This window comes from Salvelinus namaycush, chromosome 3 (assembly GCF_016432855.1).
Source record: "Salvelinus namaycush isolate Seneca chromosome 3, SaNama_1.0, whole genome shotgun sequence".
Classification (NCBI taxonomy): Eukaryota; Metazoa; Chordata; class Actinopteri; order Salmoniformes; family Salmonidae; genus Salvelinus; species Salvelinus namaycush.
This window is the reverse complement of record NC_052309.1, coordinates 24,251,180-24,278,636: the sequence shown is the minus strand read 5'-3', so window position 1 is coordinate 24,278,636 and position 27,457 is coordinate 24,251,180. Positions and strand designations below refer to the sequence as shown.

The following is a 27,457-nucleotide window of genomic DNA, read 5'->3' as shown; positions in this document are numbered from 1 at the left end:
GGACATTCATTGCCATTTATTGCTGGTTATTACCATATTCTTTTCAAACAAGAGAATAAGATGGATGACTCACTTTAAGGAGAATGACTCATTGGTCATTTTGCCTGAGATGGGGTGCAGGAAGGCAAGTTTTAGGCAACAGAGGGTAGGAGGGCCCACCTCATACTTAATGCCAACCACCTTCACAGACTCCTGGTCCTGAATGACGAGAAAACAAACAAAATATATTGAAATAAGAAAGAGGCCTCACAAAGGATATGAAATACATAAAATAACATACAGTTGAAGTAGGACTTTCACATGGACCTTAGCCAAATACATTTAAACTCCGTTGTTCACAATTCCTGACATTTAATCCTAGTAAAAATGTCATGTCTTAGGTCAGTTAGGATCACCACTTCATTTTAAGAATGTGAAATGTCAGAATAATAGTAGAGAGAATTATTTATTTCAGATTTTATTTCTTTCATCACATTCCCAGTGGGTCAGAAGTTTACATACATTCAATTAGTATTTGGTAGCATTGCCTTTACATTGTTTAACTTGGGTCAAACGTTTTGGGTAGCCTTCCACAAGCTTCCCACAATAAGTTGGGTGAATTTTGGCCCATTCCTCCTGACAGAGCTGGTGTAACTGAGTCAGGTTTGTAGGCCTCCTTACTCGCACACGCTTTTTCAGTTCTGCCCACAAATATTTTATGGGATTGAGGTCAGGGCTTTGTGATGGCCACTCCAATACCTTGACTTTGTTGTCCTTAAGCCATTTTGCCACAACTTTGGAAGTATGCTTGGGGTCATTGTCCATTTGGAAGACCCATTTGCCACCAAGCATTAACTTCTGACTGATGTTTTGAGATGTTCCACATAATTTTCCAGCCTCATGATGCCACCTATTTTGTGAAGTGCACCAGTCCCTCCTGCAGCAAAGCACCCCCACAACATGATGCTGCCACCCCCATGCTTCACGGTTGGGATGGTGTTCTTCAGCTTGCAAGCCTCCCCCTTTTTCCTCCAAACATAACATGACCAAACAGTTATTATGACCAAACAGTTGTATTTTTGTTTCATCAGACCAGAGGACATTTCTCCAACAAGTACGATCTTTGTCCCCATGTGCAGTTGCAAGCCGTAGTCTGGCTTTTTATGGCAGTTTCGGAGCAGTGGCTTCTTCCTTGCTGAGCGGACTTTCAGGTTATGTCAATATAGGTTTTACTGTGGATGTAGATACTTTTGTACCTGTTTCCTCCAGCATCTTCACAAGGTCCTTTGCTGTTGTTCTGGGATTGATTTGCACTTTTCGCACCAAAGTACGTTCATTTCTAGGAGACAGAAAGCGTCTCCTTCCTGAGCGGTATGACGGCTGCGTGTTTATACTTGCGTACTATTGTTTGCCCAGATGAACGTGGTACCTTCAGGCATTTGGAAATTGCTCCCAAGGATGAACCAGACTTTGAGGTCTTGGCTGATTTCTTTTGATTTCCACATTTTCCCACTTAGTTTGATGGTAGGCCTTCAAATACATTCACAGGTACACCTCCAATTGACTCAAATGATGTCAATTAGCCTTTAGGAAGCTTCTAAAGCCATGACATCTTTTCCTTTTCTGGAATTTTCCAAGCTGTTTAAAGGCACAGTCAACTTAGTGTATGTAAACGTCTGACCCACTGGAATTGTGATGCAGTGAATTATAAGTGAAATAATCTGTCTGTGTCATGCACAAAGTAGATGTCCTAACCGACTTGCCAAAACTATAGTTTGTTAACAAGAAATTTGTGGAGTGGTTGAAAAACAAGTTTTAATGACTCCAACCTAAGTGTATGTAAACTTCCGACTTCAACTGTATGTGGTAGACATAAAGGAAGCAGTGTGAGTAAGTGTTGAGAGTTAGTCTTACCCTGAGGTTGAGCTTGTTCCAGGGCTGTTTCTGAGGATTGATACTGTAGGCCTTGGCCCTATGCACTGCCCTGACGTAGGCCTGGTGGCCCTGCCTGAAGTACATCAGCTGAAGAGGAACAGGTGGAGAGGGTCATCACACAGGCCACGTGTCTATTAACTATGACGCAAACCTTGCACTATCGTATTCAATTAGGTACAGATTTAGCTCAAATCGAGAGCTTGTGACTATCAGCATTTTTGTCAAAAATAAGTTATTGACACAGCCTTGTTCTGTTCAATGTTCTCTACCTACTCATGTTGTTAAGTTCAAAAGAACACAATATAAACATTTATGACGGCATTCAAAGCAATGAGCGTTTAGAACTTTCAAGCCAATTATAACAGAATCATCCTTTTGCTGATAGAACCTTATAGTCCCAGGGTTTCTGGTGTACTCTGTTGAACCTAAGGCCTGTAAGGCAGTAGGGTTCCTTACCTCGTCACCCATCTGTGGCACAAAAGGAGAGCGGCGGGGGATGGTCTCCATGATCCAGGAGGGGGGCAGCCATTCCTCCGCATCACACCCAGCCAGAGACAGAGACGAGCTAGGTTTCTGAGCACAGAGACAGGGGGTTAAACGCTCTGAAATAACACACACACACTCTTAAGGGAACTTGCCCTCAGTCACGAGACCTCAGCACATCAAAGTCAAACAAAGTCAAAGGCTCTACACTCCGTACAGCCAGTAACTGAGAACATAGACAAGATCAATAATAATATGCCATTTCCAAGCAGCAAGTTGGCTGTCCCATTTCCTGCCATTCCCATGTTTCTACTGTACATTCCGTGAGCGCACCTTCTGTTTGGTCTGCTTGGGCTTCTTCTTCTTCTTTTCCTCTGCCTGCTTCCTTCCGGCCTCCTCTCCCTGGCCCTCGGCCTCCTCTGAACTGCTGGAGCCACCGGGCGGTCGGACCTGCCTTTTGCTGGTCCGCTTGGGGGGCTGGAGGTTGATCCCCGCATCAGCTGTCCAATCAGAGTAGTCACTGGAGGAGACACTGAGGGGGAGAAAAGTGGTATCAAAATGTGTATTTTGTAATCACAGACATAAGGTAGAGTAATGAATGGATACCTATGTTCCTGCAGTATACTGACTTTTCAGGACATTTACCTGGAACTGCTGTCACTCTGCCACTGTGTTTCCCCATCAGAGGAAGCGTTGCTGGCTTCTGCCTGCTCCTCTGCCTGCTCCACACAGAAACATGATTAGACCTCCACTGACATGACAACACAGAGTCCTCTGCTACTTCAAGAACAACAGACTACAACCCCCCCACCTCTCCATCGCTGTCCGAGTCCATCTGGCTGTCAGAGATCCTCCCCCTGTCCACACGGCGACGTTCTCCTGCTGAGCGGGTCTGGTACGCTGGTGGAGGTCTGGTCTGCTTCTTCTTCCTCTGGGTCCGCCGCAGGGAGCGCTTGCAGGGAGCCTGCTGCTCAGTCTACAGGGGGGAGAAGTCGTTGTTGAATGATAGAAAATAAAGTAAAGCAATTGGTAGAATTCAACAAAGGGGCACACTTTTGTCCTGAAAGAAATAGAGAGCTGTGGGACAGTAGTGTAGTCACCTTAGAAGAACTGGGTACAGGCTTCCTCCTCCTCTCTGTGTTGTAGATGGAACACTCCACCTCACCTTTGGCCCGTCTGGTCTCCTCCATCACCCTACACAACGCAAACAGCTTTAGTCAGCCACTGGGGGATATCTACCTCAGCACCAATCTTACAAATGGTCCAAGGCTCAAAATGAAGAAGATGGGCAGGACTGGTTAGAACATAAGGTTCAAGGCCATCTAAGGTAGCCTCTGTCTGTCTGGTCAGTCAGTCTCACCGGAGGACTCCTTGCTGGACTTCGTTGACCACAACCCTCCTGCTCCAGGCCAGCAGGTCCCTCTCCGTGGCCATCTGACTGCGAGGGGCGTTGTGGTGCATCTGACGCACCCCCTCCACCTGACCACTCCTCCTCAGGCCCACGTTAGGGGGCGATCCCACTACCTCTGGTCTCTCAGCAGCTTCAAATGCGGAAAAACAGAGTTACACATACATCAATATTTAATTAAAGACTACAACGTCTGAAATCCAATATGCACATACTGTATGAGGGTCATTCCAGTATGCAAATATGGTTATATGAGACTGTGGAACATACCCCCCTCTCCTTCAGGCTCTCTCTCTTGGTCCCGCCTCTCATCCGGCTGGTTTTGCAACTGTCTGATCAGGACATCCAATGGGCTTTCTCCCTGACCCTCATCTGCCGTTAGCTGGCCAATCACCTGCTCCACCACCTCACCATCGCCTAAGCAACAGAGAAGTTACAATTCCCAATGTTACCCACATTTTGATCCCAGAGCCAGGTAAAGAAACATTGTTGAAAGTGTTGATAAGGAGGTTTACCATTGGCCATGTAGCCCAGCTGGGGCACCAGATGCTCCTCCTTGCAGCTCTCCCTGCCGGGCACTAGGCGCTGGTAGTGGGTGGGGTGGGGGTTCCCGTCCACGTCCACCAGGAAAGGAGGGGGCATGAGGTGGGGCGCCTGCTGGGTCTGCTCGTCCAGGACAAAGTTGTTGGCGTCCCGGATCAGGGGCCGGAAGTCAGTGTGGAAGAACATCTGATCAGGAATCTGGAGGAGATAGGGGATTTGTTATTCTCTTTGCAAGCAACTAGATAACATGGAAGTAACATATCTATATCCAAATGAGCCATGTGTAAAGGCCAGACACTCACCTTCTCATAGGGTCTGCTGCAGCCGAAGCCAAAGATGAGCAGGTGGCCATGGGAGTCAGTGCAGGCAAAGTGCTGTCCATCAGCTGAGAACTTACAGTCAAACGCTGCACCGTGGCCTTGGCCCTCAATCTGAGACAGAGGAAGGCTTGTGTGAATGTCAGCCAGGGTGAAAACACTGGTACGCCACCAACACGGTCACCGTGTAGTACATATGAAGATCCTTTGCTAACTGGAACAGCAGTCAGGCTCTCACCATGTTGAAGAAGTTGCGGATCTTCGCTCCCTTGGCGAGGTCCCACATGTAGATGTTGCCGTCGTGACCGGCAGACAGCATGATGCGGCGGTCAAATGGGTGGGCCTCCAAGACAAACACCTCATCATCATGACCCTGGAGGAGGAGCACAACACATTCAGTCCCAACAGGTCACACTCACTGAAGAGACCAGACGGCTTTATGCCTTTCTACAGAGCCAGAGGTCTCCAGCCGTTTGCGGAGGAGACCAACGGGAGATAGAGACATCTACTCACAGACAGCACATGCAGCAGCTGGCCCGTGGTGGAGCTCCACACTTTGAGCAGGTAATTAGAGACCGCTGTGACGACCGTGCGGTCACCGCGGTCCCAGGCCACCATCGTCGGCACCAGCTTGGTCTTGTCCTCGCCATTCACAACAGCACTCCTGTGACACAGTCATACGTTAAGTACACTTACTGACGAGACAAACAAACTCATACACCCATTTGCTGCAGCACAGACAATTATAGACAGCATTGTCTTACCCTGGTAGTCTGGTGGCTATGTCCAGAGTAATGCTCTTCCACTCCTGCTGCTGGTAATGCCAGATCCTAGCCGTGCCGTCCCGACTGCCACTCACAAACCTCAGGCTGGGGACAGACACAGCAGTTAGAGCCCACACAGCAACAAATCAAAATAGTTTTTTATCAAAGTAAAGAGACAAGTGTGCACACTAACCTGTTACTGTTGTTACAAAACTGGACTACCACAACTTTGTCCTGGAAGAAGAGAGGTAGGAGTTAACAAAAGGAGTAGTGAGAAACAAACTGACAGTACAAGTGCTCTGTGATCTAGCACTATTTATTCTTCTGTTTCCGCTCTCTTTTCTCTTCTTCTCTGCGGTATCTTACCATGTGAGCATCCAACTCAGACAGCTTCATGGGTGTTTCAGAGCCGAGGTAATACACCCTGATCACATGATCAGTGCCGCCCGTGGCCAGGAACATCCCACCTGATTCAAAGAGCAACAGTTAAGTACTTTAAACAAACTGATCTAGTTCTGTGGCTTCGTGAAAACTTTACCTTGACTCATGTTGTTCAAATAGTAATTTGCAAATAACTCCATAATTCAGTGAAAATGTGATGAGGAATTGTAATGTAAAGCATGTTGTTTATTAGGGGCCACCTACCACAGCTGAAGGAGGAGGTGGAGATCTGGACCCCGGGCCTTGACCGCTCAATGAACTTGACTGGCCGGTCACTGAGGAGGAAACAGAAAACACAGGTTAGGGTCACTTAGGCCACAAAAAAAGGATCTGTTGAAAATAAAGACACCATCACCTTGCCATCCCTCCCTGGATGCCTCAGACAAACTCCGCTGTCCAACACTTACACAAACTTCATGCTGAGCGAGTGCCATTGCCATAAACACACCATGCCGTCTGCGCCAGTGGAGGCCAGGTAGCGCATCGGTCCTTTTACCGCCGGACAAAACTGAGGAGGACAGGGGGTGTCAAACACACTGATATTTCTCAAATCGAAAGGGTCACAAAATTGCAAAAAATAATAATAATAATAATAAAAAATAAAAAAATGGCCTCATGCAAGATATTTTACATCACAGAAGGTAAATGAATCAAATCAAAGTTTATTTGTCACGTGCGCCAAATACAACAGGTGTAGACCTTACAGTGAAATGCTTACTTACAGGCTCTAACCAATAGTGAAAAAAAGGTGTTAGGTGAACCTAACATGAATGAATAATGAAGGGTATAACTAGCTAGGTTCCTATTACTTAGTCCTGAGGGCTATCCTGACCTGAATGGAGGTGATGGAGGCTGCATGGCCCTGCAGCACAGTGATGGGGGCGCAGGTGCGCAGGCACCACACTCGGATGACCTTGTCACAGCTGGCCGAGGCTATGAGCGTGTTCTCGTAGTTCACTGCCATGTCGGAGATCTCGGCCGCATGGCCGCGCAGGGTGGACAGCAGCCGGCCGTCATCCGTGGACCAAATCTTCACCAGACAGTCATCAGAACCCTGGAAGGAGAGGGGTCATGATGAGACACCGGCGGCATAGAGACTGACACACTTCAGAGGGAACTGACAACAACTGTCTTTGGTATATCTTCTCGTCTATTGTCAGACTCTTACCGTAAATATCCGCCTGCCACTGCGGTCGAAGGCCACACAGTACACAGAGGACAGGTGGCCCAGGATGCGCCTGTGCATCTTCATATGCTGGTAGGTGTAGGACGGCAGGGCATGGTCGAAGCGGGCAGTGCCAGTAGCCTGGCGAGCGCCCATGATGGACACTAGACAGCGAGAGGGTAGAGATCAGTTGGGCAAAGGTAAAGGAATTTACAATGAAATATGTATTGCTCTGTAGTGTTTCCAATCATTTACAGGTTTCAGGAATATTATTTTTACAGCACAGCTTACCGATGCTGGGGGGCTTCCCAAAGCTGACTGGTGGTTCTGGGGGGCGACCCCGGTGCAGCGCAGCAACAGCAGTTCCGCTCCATTCTGTGTGGCTACAACCTAACAGAACACATGGTTCTAAAGCATTACAGACTGTATGACCTGAGAGTCTGGGACATGTATTCCGCATCTGTGTAATCAATGATTATGACATTAGTTTGTTTGGTCTTTGATGGCAAGAGAAAGAAACAATGAATGGGAGGGGGGGGGGGGGGGTTCACTTTTAGCTGTGCGAAGCAAAGACTGCCTTCCCAAGCCCAGGAGGGTCTGGACCCCAGGGACGCTAGGTGGGGCCTCCTTGTCTATGAGAGGACCAATCTGCTGGCATACTCTCAGCAGGTAGTCTGCTGGGATGTGCTGGTTCAAGATCACCTGTGGACACATCAGAGAAAACAGTCATCATATAGACCTGTGTGAGCAGAATCAGTAGGAAAATGTAATCAAAGCAACATTAGGGAAAATGTAACTGTTCCCCTAGACACTTTAATATTTGAAATGACTTACATTTACAACCTAGAAGTCAAAATACATCTTTAGTTAGATTTTATGTTCTGCCCCCAAAACTGACACTGGGCAGGGGTGAAATAATTGTTTAAGTGCATGCTGCCACCTACTGTGCTGCAATGTACGATAAATCATGATCTGCCGAAAATAAACGAATAATTCCCTAATAACTTCACCGACAGTAGCTCCACTTACTACAGAAACATCCAATCGGTTTTACGGCCTCTGCATATGATACATCATGACTGATCCTATATCTCTATACCTCTCTCTGTACCTGGCATTCAGTAAATGCTGCACTGTGTTCTCCTCCACAATTACAGCACTAACCTTCACATTGCTTCCTCAATCACTATAATCATGTGCCCCTCCACACTTGGCACATATTTTCTTTCCTTAACACTGAGCAGCTACATGTCCCATTCTTTGTCATTTTACCAAATTATTCAACAAATTTTCTCCTTCAAGTACCATCTCGCAATGCGCGTCTGAGAAATTTGCGAAAGGGCCATTGTTGTTATAGCAAAGTAATTTGCACTCACATCTGGGCAGGGGCAAACTGCAAGTTGAACTCAGTGAGAATCTCCTATATTGATAGTGCAGTCTGTTTAGGTGATTTTAGACTACTTCATATGCTGATATTGACTTTGATATTATTATGTGTAGCTATGTTTGCTAGCCACCCCAGAGAGAGAGCATTACATTGTGGGTTTTGTAGTCGACTTGAGCTGGAACATCCCCCCCTGTACCTTCTGTTCACCCACGACTGCGTGGCCACACTTGACTCCAACACCATCGTTAAGTTTGCTGATGACACGACAGTGGTTGGCCAGATCACCGATCAGACAGCCTGTAGGGAGGTCAGTGACCGGTCAGTGTGGTGTCAGGACAACACCTTCTCCCTCAACGTCAGCAAGACAAAGGATTTGATCATCGACTACAGGGAACGGAGGGCAGAGCATGCCCCAATCTACATTTAAGGGGCTGTAGTGAGAGCTTCAAGTTCCTGTGTCATCACTAAGGAATTATCATGGTCAACACACACCAACAGTCGTGAAGAAGGCAATATCTCTTACCCCTCAGGAGGTTGAAAAGATTTGGCAAGGGCCCTTAGATCCTCAAAAGTTTTACAGCTGCACTATTGAGAGCATCTTGACTGGCTGCATCACCGCTTGGTATGAGACACACTTGGCATTCGACCACAAAGCCTACAAAGGGTAGTACATATGGCCCAGTACAGCAGCGGGGCCGAGCCGCTGCCATCCAGGACCTCTATAGCAGTACCAGAGTCATAATACCCATAAAACCTAGCAGTCAAACAAGGAAATGGTTCCTGGAAGGGCTCTGAGGAGAAGATGGCGGAAAGTGAGAATGAGTGTGTTACAGTGGCGAAGAAAAAGAGAAACAAGAGATGTAAAGCTGTGTTGGAAAATAGGAAACCACTAGATGTTTTTTAGTGAGGGTTTTGGATCAATGCTACTTAGGAAATCCATTTAACGTCTCCAGGAAAATCTGGAATGTGTTGGAGGAAAGTGTGGAGTCGGTGAGGGTCTCAAGAAGTGTTCTTATTTAGATTTTTCGTGTGTGTCTGCGGAGCAGAAGAAGCGTGTTTTAAGACTCAAAATGATATCGGAGTGGAATGTTTCCTGTTTGGATTTTCATAGCCGGGCACCTATCATGGGGGTTATTTCTGGGGTGGCACAAGCAGTAAAAGCAGAGGATATAACTGAAGACATTGATGGAGTGGTTGGTGCATGTCGACTGACCTGTATGATGGACGGAGAAAAGAAATTAACTTAATCCATGCTACTGTTCTTTTATGAAGAGTCTCTCCCTTCTCATATAAAGTTAGGATTCATGAGATACCCTGTAAGAGCTTTTGTGCACAAGCCCCTTCAGTGTCATAAATGTAAAAGATTTGTTCAAGTGTGTGCAGAAGGGAAGAGTTGATGTTGAGACTTGTGTTTTGCGGGTACTATTTATTGAAGCTGCCAGTTGAGGACTTGTGAGGTGTCTGTTTCTCAAACTAGACACTAATGTACTTGTCCTCTTGCTCAGTTGTGCACCGGGGCCTCTCACTCCTCTTTCTATTCTGGTTAGAGCCAGTTTGCACTGTTCTGTGAAGGGAGTAGTACACAGCGTTGTATGAGATCTTCAGTTTCTTGGCAACTTCTCACATGGTATATCCTTCATTTCTCAGAACAAGAATAGACTGACGAGTTTCAGAAGAAAGTTATTTGTTTCTGGCCATTTTGAGCCTGTAATCAAACCCACAAATGCTGATGCTCCAGATACTCAACTAGTCTGAAGAAGGCCAGTTTAATTGCTTCTTTAAGCAGATCAACAGATTTCAGCTGTGGTAACATAATTGCAAAAGGGTTTTCTAATGATCAATTAGCCTTTTAAAATTATAAACTTGGATTAGCTAACACAACATGCCATTGGAACACAGGAGAGATGGTTGCTGATAATGGGCCTCTGTACGCCTATGTAGATATTCCATAAATATACATTTACAAAAAAGCAGTTTCGAGCTACAATAGTCATTTACAACATTAACAATGCCTCACTGTATTTCTGATCATTTTTATGTTATTTCAATTAACCATTTTTTTTGTTTTCTTTCAAAAACAAGGACATTTCTAAGTGACCCCAAACTTTTGAACAGTAGTGTATCTACCTCAATTACCTCGTACCCCTGCACATTGACTCGGTACTGGTACCCCGTGTACATAGCTAAGTTATCGTTACTCATTGTGTATTTATTCCTTGTGTTATTATTTATCTTAGTTGTTGGGAAGGGCCCATAAGAAAGCAGTTAGTCAACACTTGTTGTTTACGAAGCATATGACAATTTGATTTTAACTGATTTCCACAATGATTTTCAAATGTTGCTACCAACCTTGTTATAATGACAAAATGAAACATTTTTCACAAACAAATATTGTTTTCAGTGTTATTTAACACTGTTTAACACTATTAATCATAGGAATTATTGGTTTGCTCAGTCCCCTCCTGTACTCCCTGTTCACTCATGACTGCACAGCCAGGCATGACTCCAACACCATCATTAAGTTTGCTGATGACAACAGTGGTAGGCCTGATCACCGACAACGATGAGACAGCCTATAGGGAGGAGGTCAGAGACCTGACCGTGTGGTGCAAGGACAACAACCTCTCCCTCAACGTGATCAAGACAAAGGAGATGATTGTGGACTACAGTAAAAGGAGGACCGAGCACGCCCCCATTCTAGTCGACGGGGCTGTAGTGGAGCAGGTTGAGAGCTTCAAGCTCCTTGGCGTCCACATCACCAACAAACTAACACACTAAGCACACCAAGACAGTGGTGAAGAGGGCACGACAAAACCTAATCCCCCTCAGGAGACTGAAAATATTTGGCATGGGTCTTCAGATCCTCAAATTTTTTTACAGTTGCACCATCGAGAGCATCCTGACGGGTTGCATCACTGCCTGGTATGGCAATTGCTCAGCCTCCGACTGCAAGGCACTACAGAGGGTAGTGCGTATGGCTCAGTACATCACCGGGGCCAAGCTTCCTGCCATCCAGGACCCCTGTACCAGGCGTCAAAGACTCCAGCCATCCTAGTCATAGATTGTTCTCTCTGCTACCGCACGGCAAGCGGTACCGGAGCGCCAAGTCTAGGTCCAAGAGGCTTCTAAACAGCTTCTACCCCCAAGCCATAAGACTCCTGAACATCTAATCAAATGGCTACCCAAAACTATTTGCATTGTCCCCCCCTCCTCTCTATTATTATCTATGCAGTCACTTTAATAACTCTACCTACATGTACATATTACCTCAACACCGGTACCCCCTGTACATAGCCCCACTATTGTTATTTTACTAGTGCTCTTTAATTATTTGTTATTATTATCATTATCATCATCATCATCTCTTCCTTTTTGTTGTTGGTATTTCAGTAAAACTGCATTGTTGGTTAAGAGCTTGTAAGTAAGCATTTCACTGTAAGGTCTAACCCGGTTGTATTCGGCGCATGTGATAAATAAAATTTGATTTGGGAAACACACACATTGCAGTTATCTACCAAGGAAATTCTCTTCGATTATAATCACAGCCGTATATATTCCCCCCCAAGCAGACACATCGATGGCCCTGAACGAACTTTATTTGACTCTATGTAAACTGGAAACCACATATACTGAGGTTGCATTCATTGTAGCTGGGGATTTTAACAAGGCTAATCTGAAAACAAGACTCCCTAAATTCTATCAGCATATCGATTGCGCAACCAGGGCTGGTAAAACCCTGGATCATTGTTATTCTAACTTCCGCGACGCATATAAGGCCCTCCCCCGCCCTCCTTTCGGAAAGCTGACAACGACTCCATTTTGTTGCTTCCAGCCTACAGACTAAAACAAGAAACTCCCGCACTCAGGTCTGTTCAACGCTGGTCCGACCAATCTGATTCCACGCTTCAAGACTGCTTCGATCACGTGGATTGGGATATGTTCCGCATTGCGTCCAACAACAACATTGATGAATACGCTGATTCGGTGAGCGAGTTCATTAGAAAGTGCATCGGCGATGTCGTACCGACAGCAACTATTAAAACATTCCCAAACCAGAAACCGTGGATTGATGGCAGCATTCGTGCGAAACTGAAAGCGCGAACCACTGCTTTTAACCAGGGCAAGGTGACCGGAAACATGACCGAATACAAACAGTGTAGCTATTCCCTCCGCAAGGCAATCAAACAAGCTAAGCGTCAATAGAGACAAAGTAGAGTTGCAATTCAACAGCTCAGACACGAGAGATACAGTGGGGCAAAAAAGTATTTAGTCAGCCACCAATTGCACAAGTTCTCCCACTTAAAAAGATGAGAGAGGCCTGTAATTTTCATCATATGTACACTTTAACTATGACAGACAAAATGAGGGAAAAAAATCCAGAAAATCACATTGTAGGATTTTTTATGAATTTATTTGCAAATTATGGTGGAAAATAAGTATTTGGTCACCTACAAACAAGCAAGATTTCTGGCTCTCACAGACCTGTAACTTCTTCTTTAAGAGGCTCCTCTGTCCTCCACTCGTTACCTGTATTAATGGCACCTGTTTGAACTTGTTATCAGTATAAAAGACACCTGTCCACAACCTCAAACAGTCACACTCCAAACTCCACTATGGCCAAGACCAAAGAGCTGTCAAAGGACACCAGAAACAAAATTGTAGACCTGCACCAGGCTGGGAAGACTGAATCTGCAATAGGTAAGCAGCTTGGTTTGAAGAAATCAACTGTGGGAGAAATTATTAGGAAATGGAAGACATACAAGACCACTGATAATCTCCCTCGATCTGGGGCTCCATGCAAGATCTCACCCCGTGGGGTCAAAATGATCACAAGAACGGTGAGCAAAAATCCCAGAACCACACGGGGGGACCTAGTGAATGACCTGCAGAGAGCTGGGACCAAAGTAACAAAGCCTACCATCAGCAAGGGCATTGAAGATGAAACGTGGCTGGGTCTTTCAGCATGACAATGATCCCAAACACACCGCTCGGGCAACGAAGGAGTGGCTTCGTAAGAAGCATTTCAAGGTCCTGGAGTGGCCTAGCCAGTCTCCAGATCTCAACCCCATAGAAAATCTTTGGAGGGAGTTGAAAGTCCGTGTTGCCCAGCAACAGCCCCAAAACATCACTGCTCTAGAGGAGATCTGCATGGAGGAATGGGCCAAAATACCATCAACAGGGTGTGAAAACCTTGTGAAGACTTACAGAAAACGTTTGACCTCTGTCATTGCCAACAAAGGGTATATAACAAAGTATTGAGATAAACTTTTGTTATTGACCAAATACTTATTTTCCACCATAATTTGCAAATAAATTCATTAAAAATCCTACAATGTGATTTTCTGGATTTTTTTTCCTCATTTTGTCTGTCATAGTTGAAGTGTACCTATGATGAAAATTACAGGCCTCTCTCATCTTTTTAAGTGGGAGAACTTGCACAATTGGTGGCTGACTAAATACTTTTTTGCCCCACTGTATGTGGCAGGGTCTACAGTCAATCACGGATTACAAAAAGAAAACCAGCCCCGTCGCGGACCAGGATGTCTTGCTCCCAGACAGACTAAATTACTTCTTTGCTCGCTTTGAGGACAATACAGTGCCACTGACACGGCCTGCTACCAAAACCTGCGGACTCTCCTTCACTGCAGCCGACGTGAGTAAAACATTTAAACGTGTTAACCCTCGCAAGGCTGCAGGCCCAGACGGCATCCCCAGCCGCGTCCTCAGAGCATGCGCAGACCAGCTGGCTGGTGTGTTTACGGACATATTCAATCAATCCTTATCCCAGTCTGCTGTTCCCACATGCTTCAAGAGGGCCACCATTGTTCCTGTTCCCAAGAAAGCTAAGGTAACTGAGCTAAACGACTACCGCCCCGTAGCACTCACTTCCGTCATCATGAAGTGCTTTGAGAGACTAGACAAGGACCATATCACCTCCACTCTACCTGACACCCTAGACCCACTCCAATTTGCTTACCGCCCCAATAGGTCCACAGACGACACAATCGCAACCACGCTGCCCTAACCCATCTGGACAAGAGGAATACCTATGTGAGAATGCTGTTCATCAACTACAGCTCAGCATTTAACACCATAGTACCCTCCAAACTCGTCATCAAGCTCGAGACCCTGGGTCTCGACCCCGCCCTGTGCAACTGGGCAACTGGGTACTGGACTTCCTGACGGGCCGCCCCCAGGTGGTGAGGGTAGGTAACAACATCTCCACCCCGCTGATCCTCAACACTGGGGCCCCACAAGGGTGCGTTCTGAGCCCTCTCCTGTACTCCCTGTTCACCCACGACTGCGTGGCCATGCACGCCTCCAACTCAATCATCAAGTTTGCGGACGACACTACAGTGGTAGGCTTGATTACCAACAACGACGAGACGGCCTACAGGGAGGAGGTGAGGGCCCTCGGAGTGTGGTGTCAGGAAAACAACCTCACACTCAACGTCAACAAAACAAAGGAGATGATTGTGGACTTCAGGAAACAGCAGAGGGAGCACCCCTTATCCACATCGACGGGACAGTAGTGGAGAAGGTGGAAAGTTTTAAGTTCCTCGGTGTACACATCACAGACAAACTGAATTGGTCCACCCACACAGACAGCGTTGTGAAGAAGGCGCAGCAGCGCCTCTTCAACCTCAGGAGGCTGAAGATATTCGACTTGTCACCAAAAGCACTCACAAACTTTTACAGATGCACAATCGAGAGCATCCTGTCGGGCTGTATCACCGCCTGGTACGGCAACTGCTCCGTCCACAACCTTAAGGCTCTCCAGAGGGTAGTCTGCACAACGCATCACTGGGGGCAAACTACCTGCTCTCCAGGACACCTACACCACCCGATGTCACAGGAAGGCCATAAAGATCATCAAGGACAACAACCACCCGAGCCACTGCCTGTTCACCCCGCTATCATCCAGAAGGCGAGGTCAGTACAGGTGCATCAAAGCAGGGACCGAGAGACTGAAAAACAGCTTCTATCTCAAGGCCATCAGACTGTTAAACAGCCACCACTAACATCGAGTGGCTGCTGCAAACATACTGACTCAACTCCAGCTCACTTTAATAATGGAAATTGATCAAAAATGTATCACTGGCCACTTTAAACAATGCCACTTAATATAATGTATATGTATATACTGTACTCTATATCATCTACTGCATCTTGCCATCTTTATGTAATACATGTATCACTAGCCACTTTAAACTATGCACTTTTATGTTTACATACCCTACATTACTCATCTCATATGTACTCGATACCATCTACTGCATCTTGCCTATACCGTTCTGTACCATCACTCATTCATATATGTTTATGTACATATTCTTTATCCCTTTACACTTGTGTGTATAAGGTAGTAGTTGTGGAATTGTTAGGTTAGATTACTCGTTGGTTATTACTGCATTGTCGGAACTAGAAGCACAAGCATTTCGCTACACTCGCATTAACATCTGCTAACCATGTGTATGTGACAAATAAAATTTGATTTGATTTTGAATCACCTTCCTTCTCCCAGCTGTCTCAAATAGTAAAGGCTCTGCATACTAGGTTCGGTTTGCGCCTAGCAGAACTCGGCTGTGCTAAGTGAACATTTGTGCCTTGTATACTCCCTTCAAATATTAAAAGACCTTCGCTTGAAAAATTTGAAAAAAGCTGCAATAGTGCCGTTTGTCCATCATGAGACGCTCTAGCTAGTATAGGCCTAATTAATCAAAAATAACTCAAGAAATCTGTCATTCATTTTGACGTTTTTGCAGAGCTCTTAGTTGTGCAATTTTACATCTAGCTAAGATGTTTGGTGCAGTATTTCTCAAGCGAAAAAACGTGCATGAAAACGAGTTCTCTCACTCAATGACAAACACTTAATTGAATAATCCCCACTGTTGACCAATCTCTGACAAAGGGGCCTAGATTTCCCTGACCGAACTTCTGCTGCGTTCAAAACAATTGGGAGCTCGGAACACTCCGACTACCGAGCATTCAAAACAACTGGTTACTTGGAAAAAAACGAGCTCCGATTGGGAAAATCGTTTTGTACGGTCAACAAACTCGGAATTCCAAGTCAGGAAATAGGGCATCTTTCTAGAGCTCCGACCTAAAACCCCCTGACGTCACAATGTTCCCTACTTTGTCCTGAAAGCACCATTCGGTTTGCCTCGAGAAAAAAATATGTCCTGTGCACGAACAGCCGAAAAAAAACCTTGCCGATACCAAAACGTCACAAAATGTCGTCATAATATATGCAAGAATTGTTTCGGAAGAGAAGCATGCGGACGCCTTAACTGCTATTTCATTGGCTGTCTGGTAAGATGGACGTTTCCCAAGCCTTTGTACAGCCTCAATCTGTTTACCCCTCCTCTCTGCCCACACACAACACGGCTATAATTCCTGACCAAATATTAATTTTAAGTAATCAAATGCCGGCTTTTACTCAAACGCACAGATGGTTTAAAAATAACTATCATCCAACTGAACCAAAACATTTGAAAGCCGACAAAATATTGATATACAAATGTATTCTCGCAATCAAAAGTTACACGATTGATTGGATAGCCGGTTATGAACTTATTATAATAACACTCACCCAGTCTTGGAAGTTTCGTTTGTATTGTTTGCCGTCCCAACTCCATCGTTTCGGGATCAACTAAACGGAAGACACGCGGTTAGATAAATGCATCAAACCTCAATAAATACAATAATGCATTTGCCGTATTGTTCATGCCTCTATCAATAACAAAGTACACCATACCAATAAAAGTAGAAAGCGCCCCAATATCGCGGAAACGAGACCTGGGAACAAGCTAATATAGACGAGAGCGGGCGCAGCTTACCTCATACTCTTCCAGTTCCTCAACCAGGATCTATGGAGAGAGTTGCTCGTCTTTAGCACACATTGAGATATTTAGACAGATAGCAATTGTAGTTAAAGTTATTGATATAACTTGTCATTCCTACCTGTGCCGATTTTTTACACGGTCCCGACTGGAGAAATCTGGCAATGAGGTAATACAATTCTGAAAATAGAGAGGCGCATTATTAAGCCATTCAATAGCTTGCTAAGCTAGACAGCTATGCTAACTACTAGATAGCTAGGCTAACTGACTCAAGACCTAAACTGTGTTTGCGTTAATATTTTAAATAGAGAAATAGCTAGACACTTAACACTCACCAGCTTCGATTTGTGAACACTGTTCTTCTGCCATCACTTGATAAGAACATCGACATTTGATTCACTAATGTTTAGGTGTATTTGGAAAATAGCCACTTGAATTGCTTCCCAGCGTTTGGCCTTTTCCTTTCTCAAGCTATCTCACAGCTTTGTTAGCGCCCTCCCGCGACCAATGACAGCAAATTTGCAATTCCAGCACGAGCCACCTGGTGGCCATACCACCTGGTTTTGGTGAGGAGGTCATACCATATAGTGGGTCATACAGAACTAGGCCCGGTTTCCCAAAAGCATCTTAAGGCTCAGTTCATCGTTATGGTTCTAAAGACTAATTTATCCTTAAAATGCATTTGGGAAATCGAGCCCAGGACAGAGACCTTTTATTGAGGACATATTTGTAGATATCAAAGTTGTTTTCATCGACCTCAATTTATTTGTCTGAGAGTAGAGCATATTCTGGGGTATTGAGATTGTATATTTGAAATGACAAACAAGTAAGGCCTATTATATTCTGCTGATGAGATTTCATGGATGTTGATCTAATGTTTTGCCTTCACTTTCAGACTATGTACTTCCAAATATAAAAATTGAGTTGCAACTTGCAACTATAGGGTTATTTTCAGACAAGCACAAAACTTACCATATGGCAAAAATAATGCCCTTGCAATGGGTACTGCCAAACACTACTTAGGCCTAGTTAGAGCAAGGTTACCAATTTGCAAGTCAAACAATTTTTATGTTTAGAGCTGAAAAATTGCATGCTTTTGCAAGACAGATAATCATGTCTTTGTGGTAATTTGTAGGCTCTATACAAGTAAGCTGGCATGATACACTATATATAAAAAAAATAATGTGGACACCCTTAAAATTTGTGGATTCGGCTATTTCAGCCACACCCGTTGCTGAAAGGTGTATAAAATCGAGCACACAGCCATGCAATCTCCATAGACAAACACTGGCAGTAGAATGGCCTTACTGACGAGCTTAGTGACTTTCAACGTGGCACCGTCACAGGATGCCACTTTTCCAACAAGTCAGTTCGTTAAATTTCTGCCTTGCTAGAGCTGCCCCGGTCAACTGTAAGCGCTGTTATTGTGAAGTGGAAACGTCTAGGAGCAACAACGGCTCAGCCGCGAGGTGGTAGGCCACACAAGCTCACAGAACGGGACCGCCGAGGGCTGAAGCGCGTAAAAATTGTCTGTCCTGGGTTGCAACTCCGAGTTCCAAACTGTCTCTGGAGGCAACGTCAGCACAATAACTGTTTGTCTGGAGCCTCATGAAATTGATTTCCATGGCAGAGCAGCCGCAGACAAGCCTAAGATCACCATGCACTTTGCCAAGGGTCGGCTGGAGTGGTGTAAAGCTTGCCGTCATTGTACTCTGGAAACGCGTTCTCTGGAGTGATGAATCACGCTTCACCATCTGGCAGTCCGACAGGCGAATCTGGGTTTGGCGGATGCCAGAACGCTACTTGCCCCAATGCATAGTGCCAACTGTAAAGTTGGGTAGAGAAGGAATAATGGTCTGGGGCTGTTTTTCATGGTTCGGGTTAGGCCCCTTAGTTCCAGTGAAGGGAAATCTTAATGCTACAGCATACAATGACATTCTAGACGATTCTGTGGTTCAAATTTTGAGGCAACAGTTTGAGGGCCCGTTCCTGTTTGAGCATGGCAATGCTCCTGTGCACAAAGCGAGGTTGATACAGAAATGTTTTTTCAAGATCGGTGTGGTAGAACTTGACTGGCCTGCACAGAGCCCTGACCTCAACCCCATCGAACACCTTTGGAATGCTGACTGCGAGCCAGAACTACTCGCCCAACATCAGTGGCCAACCTCACTAATGCTCTTGTGGCTAAATGGAAACAAGTCCCCCCAGCAATGTTCTAACATCTAGTGGAAAGCCTTCCCAGAAGAGTGGAGGCTGTTAGAGCAGCAAAGGGGGGACCAAGTCCAAATTAATGCCCATGAGTTTGGAATGAGATGTTTGACGAGCAGGTGTCCACATACTTTTGGTCATGTGTTGTACCTAGGGTCCATTTACTCTAATTTTGAGTTTTGGTCAGCAAATAGTGACTAAGACATTTAGCCAAATCCAGAAAGTTGGTTGCAAAATGCTACCTTTGACCAAAAGTTTTCCATCAGTCATTAGTTTAAGATGATTGTTTGTTTATATATGATATGGTAATGATACAGTAATAAGGACATGTAAAGTAATGAGACAGAGTGCAACCTCATGAGGAAAATTCCAATTACTATTTTATTAAATTCCAATTAGACATCCAGAACTTCAGTGGGAACACAACAGATGGCGGCATATTTCAATAAAAAATCCCAACATTTGTTTCAAAAAGCATTAGCGACTTCCAACAAGTCTCTTCTGCCGTTAAAATAATTTGTCATCAAAATAATTCAGAGCAAGATTATTTCAAAAGCAGTTATGCCCACGTCATTATTAAGCCTGGAATGTTTTCAATATTTTTTCAATATTTAAATTCCTCTTACAGACATTCACGTTGAAAATAAGTAAACCCCCACATAAAGAAAAAACACTGCACATATCAAGGGTAAAAATACAACCACCAACAAAAGTGAAATGTTGTGAGTTGGCAAACCTACAATGTGATACTATACCACCTGCAATTAGTCTGCCAGCCAGCATTATTTTTTGAGCTCCCAACAAGGTACCAACACTAATAAAAAAACGAAACCGTAATTATGTTTGCTTAAAAACACTTGATATGACCACTGCACAACAGAACAATCTTCCATATTTAGCTTTGTTTTGTGCTAAAAACCTGTACCAATAATTACAAAATTGTTGATAAAAATATTCCTCTGTTAATAAGGTAATGGAGGTTTTAGGGAAAACACATGAGACTTGGGGGCCATACAAGGGAGGAGATTGGACGAACAGGACAGGTGCTACTCAGTCTTCTCTTCTGGAGTCTCTACCTGTAAGATGACAAAAGTAAGACCTTGAGAGCCATTCAATGTGAGACACTGAGAATCCTGAATGATTCATGTTTTTAGATGGATTTGCCTCCAGAAATAGTAAGATACAACTAACTAAAAACAACATTCTCGAGATAGTACTTCCAATTAAAAATTATAGTCTTATATTAACAATCAGTGATATGGCATGACATACTTCGTCTGTCTTGGTCTCGCCATTTTCAGACTGGGTCTCCTCTTTAGGCTCCTCGACTGCTGCTCCCTTCACCTTCTTCTTGTCTTCCTTCTTCTTGTCATTCACTTCTTTTTCTTTCTGTGGGGACAATTTACATGCATATCTGTCAAATCTTCTCTGCCTGGAACCTCATAATGATGTAATTGTCTAGACACTTAATATGGGTGTGAATGTGCCGAAAAGACAACATGACATGCTAAACACCTGACATGCATAATTATATTGAATGAGTAGATGTTGAAGACAGGTAAGTGTTACTTTAGCTGGCTTTTTTGGTTTTGGTGCTGGTTTGGGAGGGGCTGGTTTCTGAAAAATACAGAAGGAAGAGTATATTGATACAATAGATTCTCAAAGCAATGCATTGCATACCATGAAACAGAACAAAAAATATATACGTTATCAAATGGCTACCCAGACTATTTGCATTGCCCCTACATGTACATATTACCTCAATTACCTCGACACTGGTGCCCTTGCACATTGACTCTGTACCGGTACCCCTTGTATATAGCCCCGCTATTGTTCTTTTACTGCTGCTCTTTAATTATTTGTTATTTTACCTCTTACTTTTTTGGGGTATTTTCTTAAAACTGCATTGTTGGTTAAGGGCTTGTATGTAAGCATCTCACTGTAAGGTCCACACCTGTTGTATTCGGCGCATGTGACAAATACAATTTGATTTGATAGTTGAAAAGAAGAAAATCTATTTTTAGTTAAAGGTTAAATAGTTGTAGTGCTGATGCCTATATACATATTACATTTCCAAAAGGTAGCTTTAAAGAAACAAAATGTACTCACCGATGACAACCGTGCAGATCTCCTTGAAGGCTAATGTAAGAAAAGAGAATAATATTACTCAATCAAAGGTGTGTGAAAACATTTTAAAAGGAATTGAATGATAATGCAGACAATTTAATATTTCACTATTTCAGGAATGCATTATACTTTTCAACAAATTTAATATTTTCAGGTTTTTACGAGCAAATAACGTGATAAAATCATCACCAATAATCACTAGTGATGATTTTAATAATGGTGAAGATTGCAACCTGTAGCCTATTCTACAAGGGTGATATTCATGTGTGTGTCTTTGTGTGTGTGTATCACTTACCTCCTCCTTGACATCTCCATCGGCTCCCTGCAAAATGTATGAAAAAATACATTACTCAAAATGATTGGAAACAATAGCATGCATATCTAAAACATAATATATATTGCTGAATATTTAAATATTGTCTAAAATGTGTAACTGCAAGTTCACAGAAACTTAGCCACTTGCAAACATTGGCAATAGCCTACACTTGGCCTATACAGCCAGCCTCTACTCATTCTAGATTTGCGCTTCATATTCTATGCGTTGAGTAGAAGAAGCAGTGGACCTGGTAATTTTTTTTCATTGGGACATTAGTCCTCATCTGTTTTCACCAAATGTATTTTAGGGGGAGGGGCAGAATCAACTGTGTTCCGCCCCCTGGCGATAAGAAGGCGCAATAGCACCCATTTAACGTGAACAAAGAAAACATTAAAATTATCCTTTTTGCGACGGTCTTAGAATTAAATTATATTGAGGAAGAAAGGAAGAGTTTTTACTTTATTTTTCTGTACTCTTTACATGCAGATTTACACGGTCTAACTATCAAAAGGCACCCGTTTTGTTTGGCTGTGTTCGCGATGTGGGTAGGAACTGCAAAGCATGGCTGCTTGTGGTTTCAATAGCATGGAGATCCAGCTTGACTTCAGACCAGACAGAAGATTGTGTGCGCCTCTCAAGAAATACCTCAAAACATTCTAAATTCGGCGAAATAAGACGCTCTTTGCAAACCAAAAAAATCTAATAATTATATCAAATGATTTTTTTGCAAGAGTGAACATAAATACATACGTCAGATTTGTATTTAATCTCCGTTGTCTCGAAGGCTTCATAATATCAAGACTGATTTATACAGGGCAAAAAGTATATCCGCATACTGTAATCTAGGCTCTCTACATACCTTTCTCTTGGGCATGTTGGATTTGTAGGTTTTCTTCTTTAATAGAAACTAAAGATATAGCTATATTTTGTGATTCAGAGTTCACAGTTTGCAGAGACTGACGTCTTCTTATTAATACTGTAGTAAAGATACAGCACATTAAACCCAGTGGTTGGATGGGGGTGGGGGTAGGTGCGGCTAAATGTTGACTGATGTTATGCTTGGCCAATCAAAGGATGGCACAAGGTGTCACAAAAGAAACAGATTTTCAATGTAGTTCATTTACGCGCGAAATTCCTAGGGAAAGTGAATGACGTGTTTATCATTTGTAACAGCTTCCCTATTCACGGACTGGCGCAAGAAAATATAAGAAATCACAGACGTTAATGTTTCAATTCTGCTTGCATCCATGCGCTTAGTGTTGAACAGCCACCATTAGATGAAATCATTAAAATATTGGAAGACAAAATAGGCTATTCTTAAAAAGAAAAACAATGCCGCCAAATAATCACCCGGATTTTTGATAGGGCTATAACGTTATTCTCTTATCAGACAGGTTTAGGCCTACATTGGGTAGCTAGTGTGTTGTAAACCTATTACTGTATTTTCCTTATGTCAGAGCATATGTCTATTTGCTTTATTTAGTGTATATTTATTAAAAGTCTTACTTTAAATATATGGGAGATGTGTTTATTGGGCTATGTAAATTGGCGTAAGAAATATGAACGTAGTCAAACGCTTTTGGAAATACATTTCGAAAGCACTGGGATAGTGTTCCCAATTGTTTTTAGATATCTGATTTCCATCTGTTGTTACAGAGAGAGAGAGAGCGAGAGAGAGAACGAGATCATTTGGAGACGTTGGTGCGGTGTGCACCGTTCACTTGGTTTTGGGGAGTGAATCAAACAGCCATGGTGATAAAAGTCTTTATAGCATCATCCTCTGGATCGACAGCGGTAAGAAACCTAGAGTATTGAGTAAGCTTTGTAGCCATGTCATTTGAATTCGCTAAGAAAATGAAGTCAGTTTATGTTCATTTTCTTAGCGAATTCAAATTACATGTATTTGCATGATTAGGTAGGTGTGGCGGGCTCATACGAGTGTGCTATTGCTCTGTTGTAGCTACGCAGATACTATCATATGAATTAGGCTCTATCGAGTATTGAATTAGCGTCGACATAAACTTGCTTTTGAAAGTTCTGCAAGTGGTGCATGGGATGTCCCAAGCGATAGAGTAGAAGCTGGGACTGACAGCTGCACAAATACACTAGATTCTATAGGCTTCTCATGCATGACAATGCATATTGTAATGGCCCTAAAACAAGGAGGACCTGCCATTTTGGAGATATTGATTTGTCATGACTATTATTGTATTCATTTGCATAGTGTTAATATAGTATTAGCACAATGCTATGATTGTATTGTATCTAAAATGCAGGTACAACACAGTATAATATAAGAGGAGACATAGTCACATATTTGTCTGTAGGAATAGCAGTCACTTACTCCTGCTCAAACCCATCTGTGTTGGAGTATTTTTATGAGTGAGCATGCAGACAAGAATGTTTAGGTGAAGCACTTGGTGAAACATCTCAGATTTTTTCAAGCAACTGTTATAGTCCAAGTGGTGAGGGTGAGGGGTCAGGCTTAATTAGACTCTCTCAGCAGATGTTGACTCCCTCACCACCACCTTCCTCCATTTTCCTGTCCCACCACTCCTTCCCTACATACTGTAAAACAACACTCCTACTGTTGCCAGGGGTGTTCTGGGCCAGAATAGCTGGACAGGATCAGTCTTTGGGCGTCTGAGCTTCATACCTCACCCAATTACAGTACGTCACCCTCTAAAGAATCAGTCAAAAAGCACAATGGCTACAGAACGACTGCCTCAGCCAACCCCTGAATTATCTGGTCTGAAAGACAGATATTATTGCTTACTGTGAATTTGCAAGTCACAACAATGACCATACAGAAATTGTTATGTATACCTAATTGTAAAGCCAGGCGTCTTTGTGTACAAGAGTTGACAACATGTTTCGTCTATATAATTTGATGTCATATTCCAAAGTATTCTTCCTCTAATTCTTAACTAAAGTCATGCAGCACAGTTTAGACAGAACATAAGTGGTAGCATGGGAACACTGGGCTCTCATCCTGCTGCCATATTTGGTCTGTGCCTGACTTCTTAGCTGATCCTGGTTGTGGAGAGGCCTTATTGGGTCTGTCTCAGTCCTCAGGCTCTTATGTAGAATGCAGCTTGGCAGCAGAGGCTCTGCAAAGTGAATAGAGGCTTATCTCCCCATACGCCACCCAAACCATATTATTATTGTATCATTATTACAACAACTCATAGTATATCTATATCCCCTCTCTGCCTGTAGATTAAGAAGCAGCAGCAAGACATCATGGGTTTCCTTACTGTCAACAAGATTGACTTTGAGGAGTGTGACATCGTCACTAGTGAAGACAACAGGAAGTGGATGAGGGAGAACGTACCTGAAGACTTCAGACCAACAACGGGTGTCCCCCTGCCTCCACAGATATTTAATGAAGAACAATACTGTGGGGTGAGTGTTGTACTGTACTGACCCCATCACTGTGTAGTGAAGCTTACTGCCTGGAACTGATGATGAGAGGTCAAAGGACAGTAGGCTTGCAACTGCATAGTGAGTGCCTGGTTAATATTTATTCTGTTCTAATTGAAAGTACACATTCTCAACATACTCTGTGAGAATATTACAGCCCGGTACCTTCTGTAACAATTTGTGTGATAACCTAATGAAACGTACTTAGTGAGACCGCTTCCCTTGTATTGTCATTACAGAACTATGAGGCCTTCTTTGATGCCCGTGAGGAGCACGCAGTGTATGCCTTTTTGGGCCTAACAGCCCCTCTAGGCTCCAAGGTAAAGACAATGGTCTTATGGACATACTAAGTATGTCACAACCACAAGTGACCAGTCCTTTTACTTTTAATTGATTGCTTGTTGTTTTGAAGTGAACCTTACAGTGCTGAATTTGTAGCTTACAAAATAAAAGATGGTCCTAAATTGCCCTCTGGCCCTAGCTGTATACAGCCATTATAAAATGACTGGAATGCTATTTTTTGCCAATGGGTATGTGTGGCCTAATTAACTGTTCTATCGGTTGAGGGAAGAGCGTCACGTAAGAGTGATGACATCTGACATAAAACAATGATATTCAACCACACAGTTAGACTACAACACAATCAGTGTATAAGTTACATTTGTCCCAAAAATAAGCTCAAAAGCATGTGACTAACACTCATGATATATTATGAAATGTAAATTCATGTTCTGGAGGAAGGTTTTTGTGGCATGTTATTATGCAATTCATCTCCATGTGTTGAACACATGTTTAGTATCTGGTTCAACTGTGGTTTTAGCTGTATATTTAGATTTCTACCTGTAGTACTTCTCTCTGAGGTCTCAGAATGTATGTTAAATGGCCATTATGCAATGACTGAGTTTTAAAGCGGCAATCAGCAGTTGCAACATTAACAAAGTGTTCTCCCCTCCGCTGATTCGGTAGAAAGCTGAGGGATGGAGCTAGAAAAATATAACCAATCTCAATTTCATCGACAGTGGTATGGATGCAATGACTGACAATCAATGATACAAAAATTATAGTTTTAACCATGTTTTGAGGCTATATAGTGTTTACTTTCTTTACAAACATTGGAGTAAAACAAGCTTATATTTTGGGTTCCGATGGGGTACGACAATTGATCTAAGCTCATAAGGCATTTATACATTATAATCTTCAAGAATCAACAGGTACATATAATTAATTTATAAGTCCAAAAATGGATGTAGCAAATGCAGATTGCCCCTTTAATGATTGTTTTGCTTTTTGTCCAGGAAAATATAAATACCTCACAAAAGAGGCATGCAATACATATTGATTCGTAATAACAAAGTAGTTATTGATTCACAATATCATTGTTGATCCTACAGGGACAGAGTAGTTGTGAGTAGTTAATTGTAAGAACTCCATGTTACTTCCAATTCCCAGGCAGTGTTCCCTCTTTTACCATGTATTTCACAGCTATGTTGCACAATATAGAGGCAATGAATGCTGACCTGCTTTTAAGCTGCAGGTCGAGACTGTTCTGTTGACTACTGTACTATATCATTACAACACTTACACACAATTGTGTTTTTAAAATGACATGAACCTTTTGGTGGAAGCATAATTACAGTTGGTCTCAACCCTGGTTTTGTATCATTTTCTTAGCACTGTTTTCATACCACCCACAGGAAGCAGAGGCCATGGCCAGACAGGAGCAACAGTAGCCGTATGGTTTTGGTTAGCGGACCACAGTGCCCTCTCCTGGCGTCTTCCAGTCAGCTCTACAGCAGCCTGCCAGTACATGTCTTCAGACCAATCATAGAGCTTTATTTTGTTGTAAAATGTAACCAGACTGGTATCGAATTGACCAACGGAGCATGGCCAAATGTTGTGTTGTATGACAATGTATTTAAAGTGATAACCTTGTACTGTTTCAATAGTTCAAGCCAATGCTGGGCAGTATCCAGTGTTCAATATGATTTTGAAATCAAGGCAGAATGAGTTCCCAAATACTAGGCATTTAGTAGATCATATAGACATACTTTACACATATGAGAATATTTAATTCAACAAGATATTTTTCATATTTGATAATAAAATAGTGTTACTTTA

The 27,457-nt window shown here is 43.3% G+C and overlaps 3 protein-coding genes across 3 annotated transcripts in view; 1 reads left to right on the top strand and 2 right to left on the bottom strand.

The window, feature by feature from the left end:
- LOC120045096 (bromodomain and WD repeat-containing protein 3-like) overlaps positions 1 to 17,741 on the bottom strand; it is a 24,692-nt gene extending 6,951 nt beyond the window's left edge. The window contains exons 1-26 of the mRNA XM_038989969.1: positions 17,601 to 17,741; positions 17,387 to 17,445; positions 17,263 to 17,292; positions 17,016 to 17,075; positions 7,587 to 7,737; positions 7,327 to 7,425; positions 7,039 to 7,199; positions 6,703 to 6,924; positions 6,278 to 6,378; positions 6,075 to 6,145; positions 5,796 to 5,896; positions 5,623 to 5,663; positions 5,430 to 5,534; positions 5,179 to 5,329; positions 4,904 to 5,038; positions 4,651 to 4,779; positions 4,321 to 4,546; positions 4,076 to 4,222; positions 3,758 to 3,938; positions 3,498 to 3,591; positions 3,209 to 3,373; positions 3,043 to 3,116; positions 2,731 to 2,929; positions 2,371 to 2,487; positions 1,894 to 2,001; positions 74 to 198 (exon numbers count right to left, since the gene is read on the bottom strand). Coding sequence (XP_038845897.1) covers positions 74 to 198; positions 1,894 to 2,001; positions 2,371 to 2,487; positions 2,731 to 2,929; positions 3,043 to 3,116; positions 3,209 to 3,373; positions 3,498 to 3,591; positions 3,758 to 3,938; positions 4,076 to 4,222; positions 4,321 to 4,546; positions 4,651 to 4,779; positions 4,904 to 5,038; positions 5,179 to 5,329; positions 5,430 to 5,534; positions 5,623 to 5,663; positions 5,796 to 5,896; positions 6,075 to 6,145; positions 6,278 to 6,378; positions 6,703 to 6,924; positions 7,039 to 7,199; positions 7,327 to 7,425; positions 7,587 to 7,737; positions 17,016 to 17,075; positions 17,263 to 17,292; positions 17,387 to 17,445; positions 17,601 to 17,634 — 3,086 coding nt within the window. The 5' untranslated portion in view covers positions 17,635 to 17,741. The remainder of the gene's footprint in view (positions 1 to 73; positions 199 to 1,893; positions 2,002 to 2,370; positions 2,488 to 2,730; positions 2,930 to 3,042; positions 3,117 to 3,208; positions 3,374 to 3,497; positions 3,592 to 3,757; positions 3,939 to 4,075; positions 4,223 to 4,320; positions 4,547 to 4,650; positions 4,780 to 4,903; positions 5,039 to 5,178; positions 5,330 to 5,429; positions 5,535 to 5,622; positions 5,664 to 5,795; positions 5,897 to 6,074; positions 6,146 to 6,277; positions 6,379 to 6,702; positions 6,925 to 7,038; positions 7,200 to 7,326; positions 7,426 to 7,586; positions 7,738 to 17,015; positions 17,076 to 17,262; positions 17,293 to 17,386; positions 17,446 to 17,600) is intronic.
- LOC120045097 (SH3 domain-binding glutamic acid-rich-like protein) lies at positions 17,283 to 27,457 on the top strand. The gene is made up of 5 exons (XM_038989970.1): positions 17,283 to 17,434; positions 23,573 to 23,710; positions 25,136 to 25,321; positions 25,579 to 25,659; positions 27,034 to 27,457. The coding sequence occupies exons 2-5, from the start codon at positions 23,666 to 23,668 to the stop codon at positions 27,067 to 27,069; spliced, it is 348 nt and encodes a 115-aa protein (XP_038845898.1). The 5' UTR covers positions 17,283 to 17,434; positions 23,573 to 23,665; the 3' UTR covers positions 27,070 to 27,457.
- On the bottom strand, positions 19,832 to 22,941 carry hmgn7 (high mobility group nucleosomal binding domain 7). The gene is made up of 6 exons (XM_038989971.1): positions 22,776 to 22,941; positions 21,896 to 21,922; positions 21,583 to 21,612; positions 21,043 to 21,090; positions 20,746 to 20,862; positions 19,832 to 20,549 (listed from the first exon to the last, which is right to left on the bottom strand). The coding sequence occupies exons 1-6, from the start codon at positions 22,788 to 22,790 to the stop codon at positions 20,520 to 20,522; spliced, it is 267 nt and encodes an 88-aa protein (XP_038845899.1). The 5' UTR covers positions 22,791 to 22,941; the 3' UTR covers positions 19,832 to 20,519.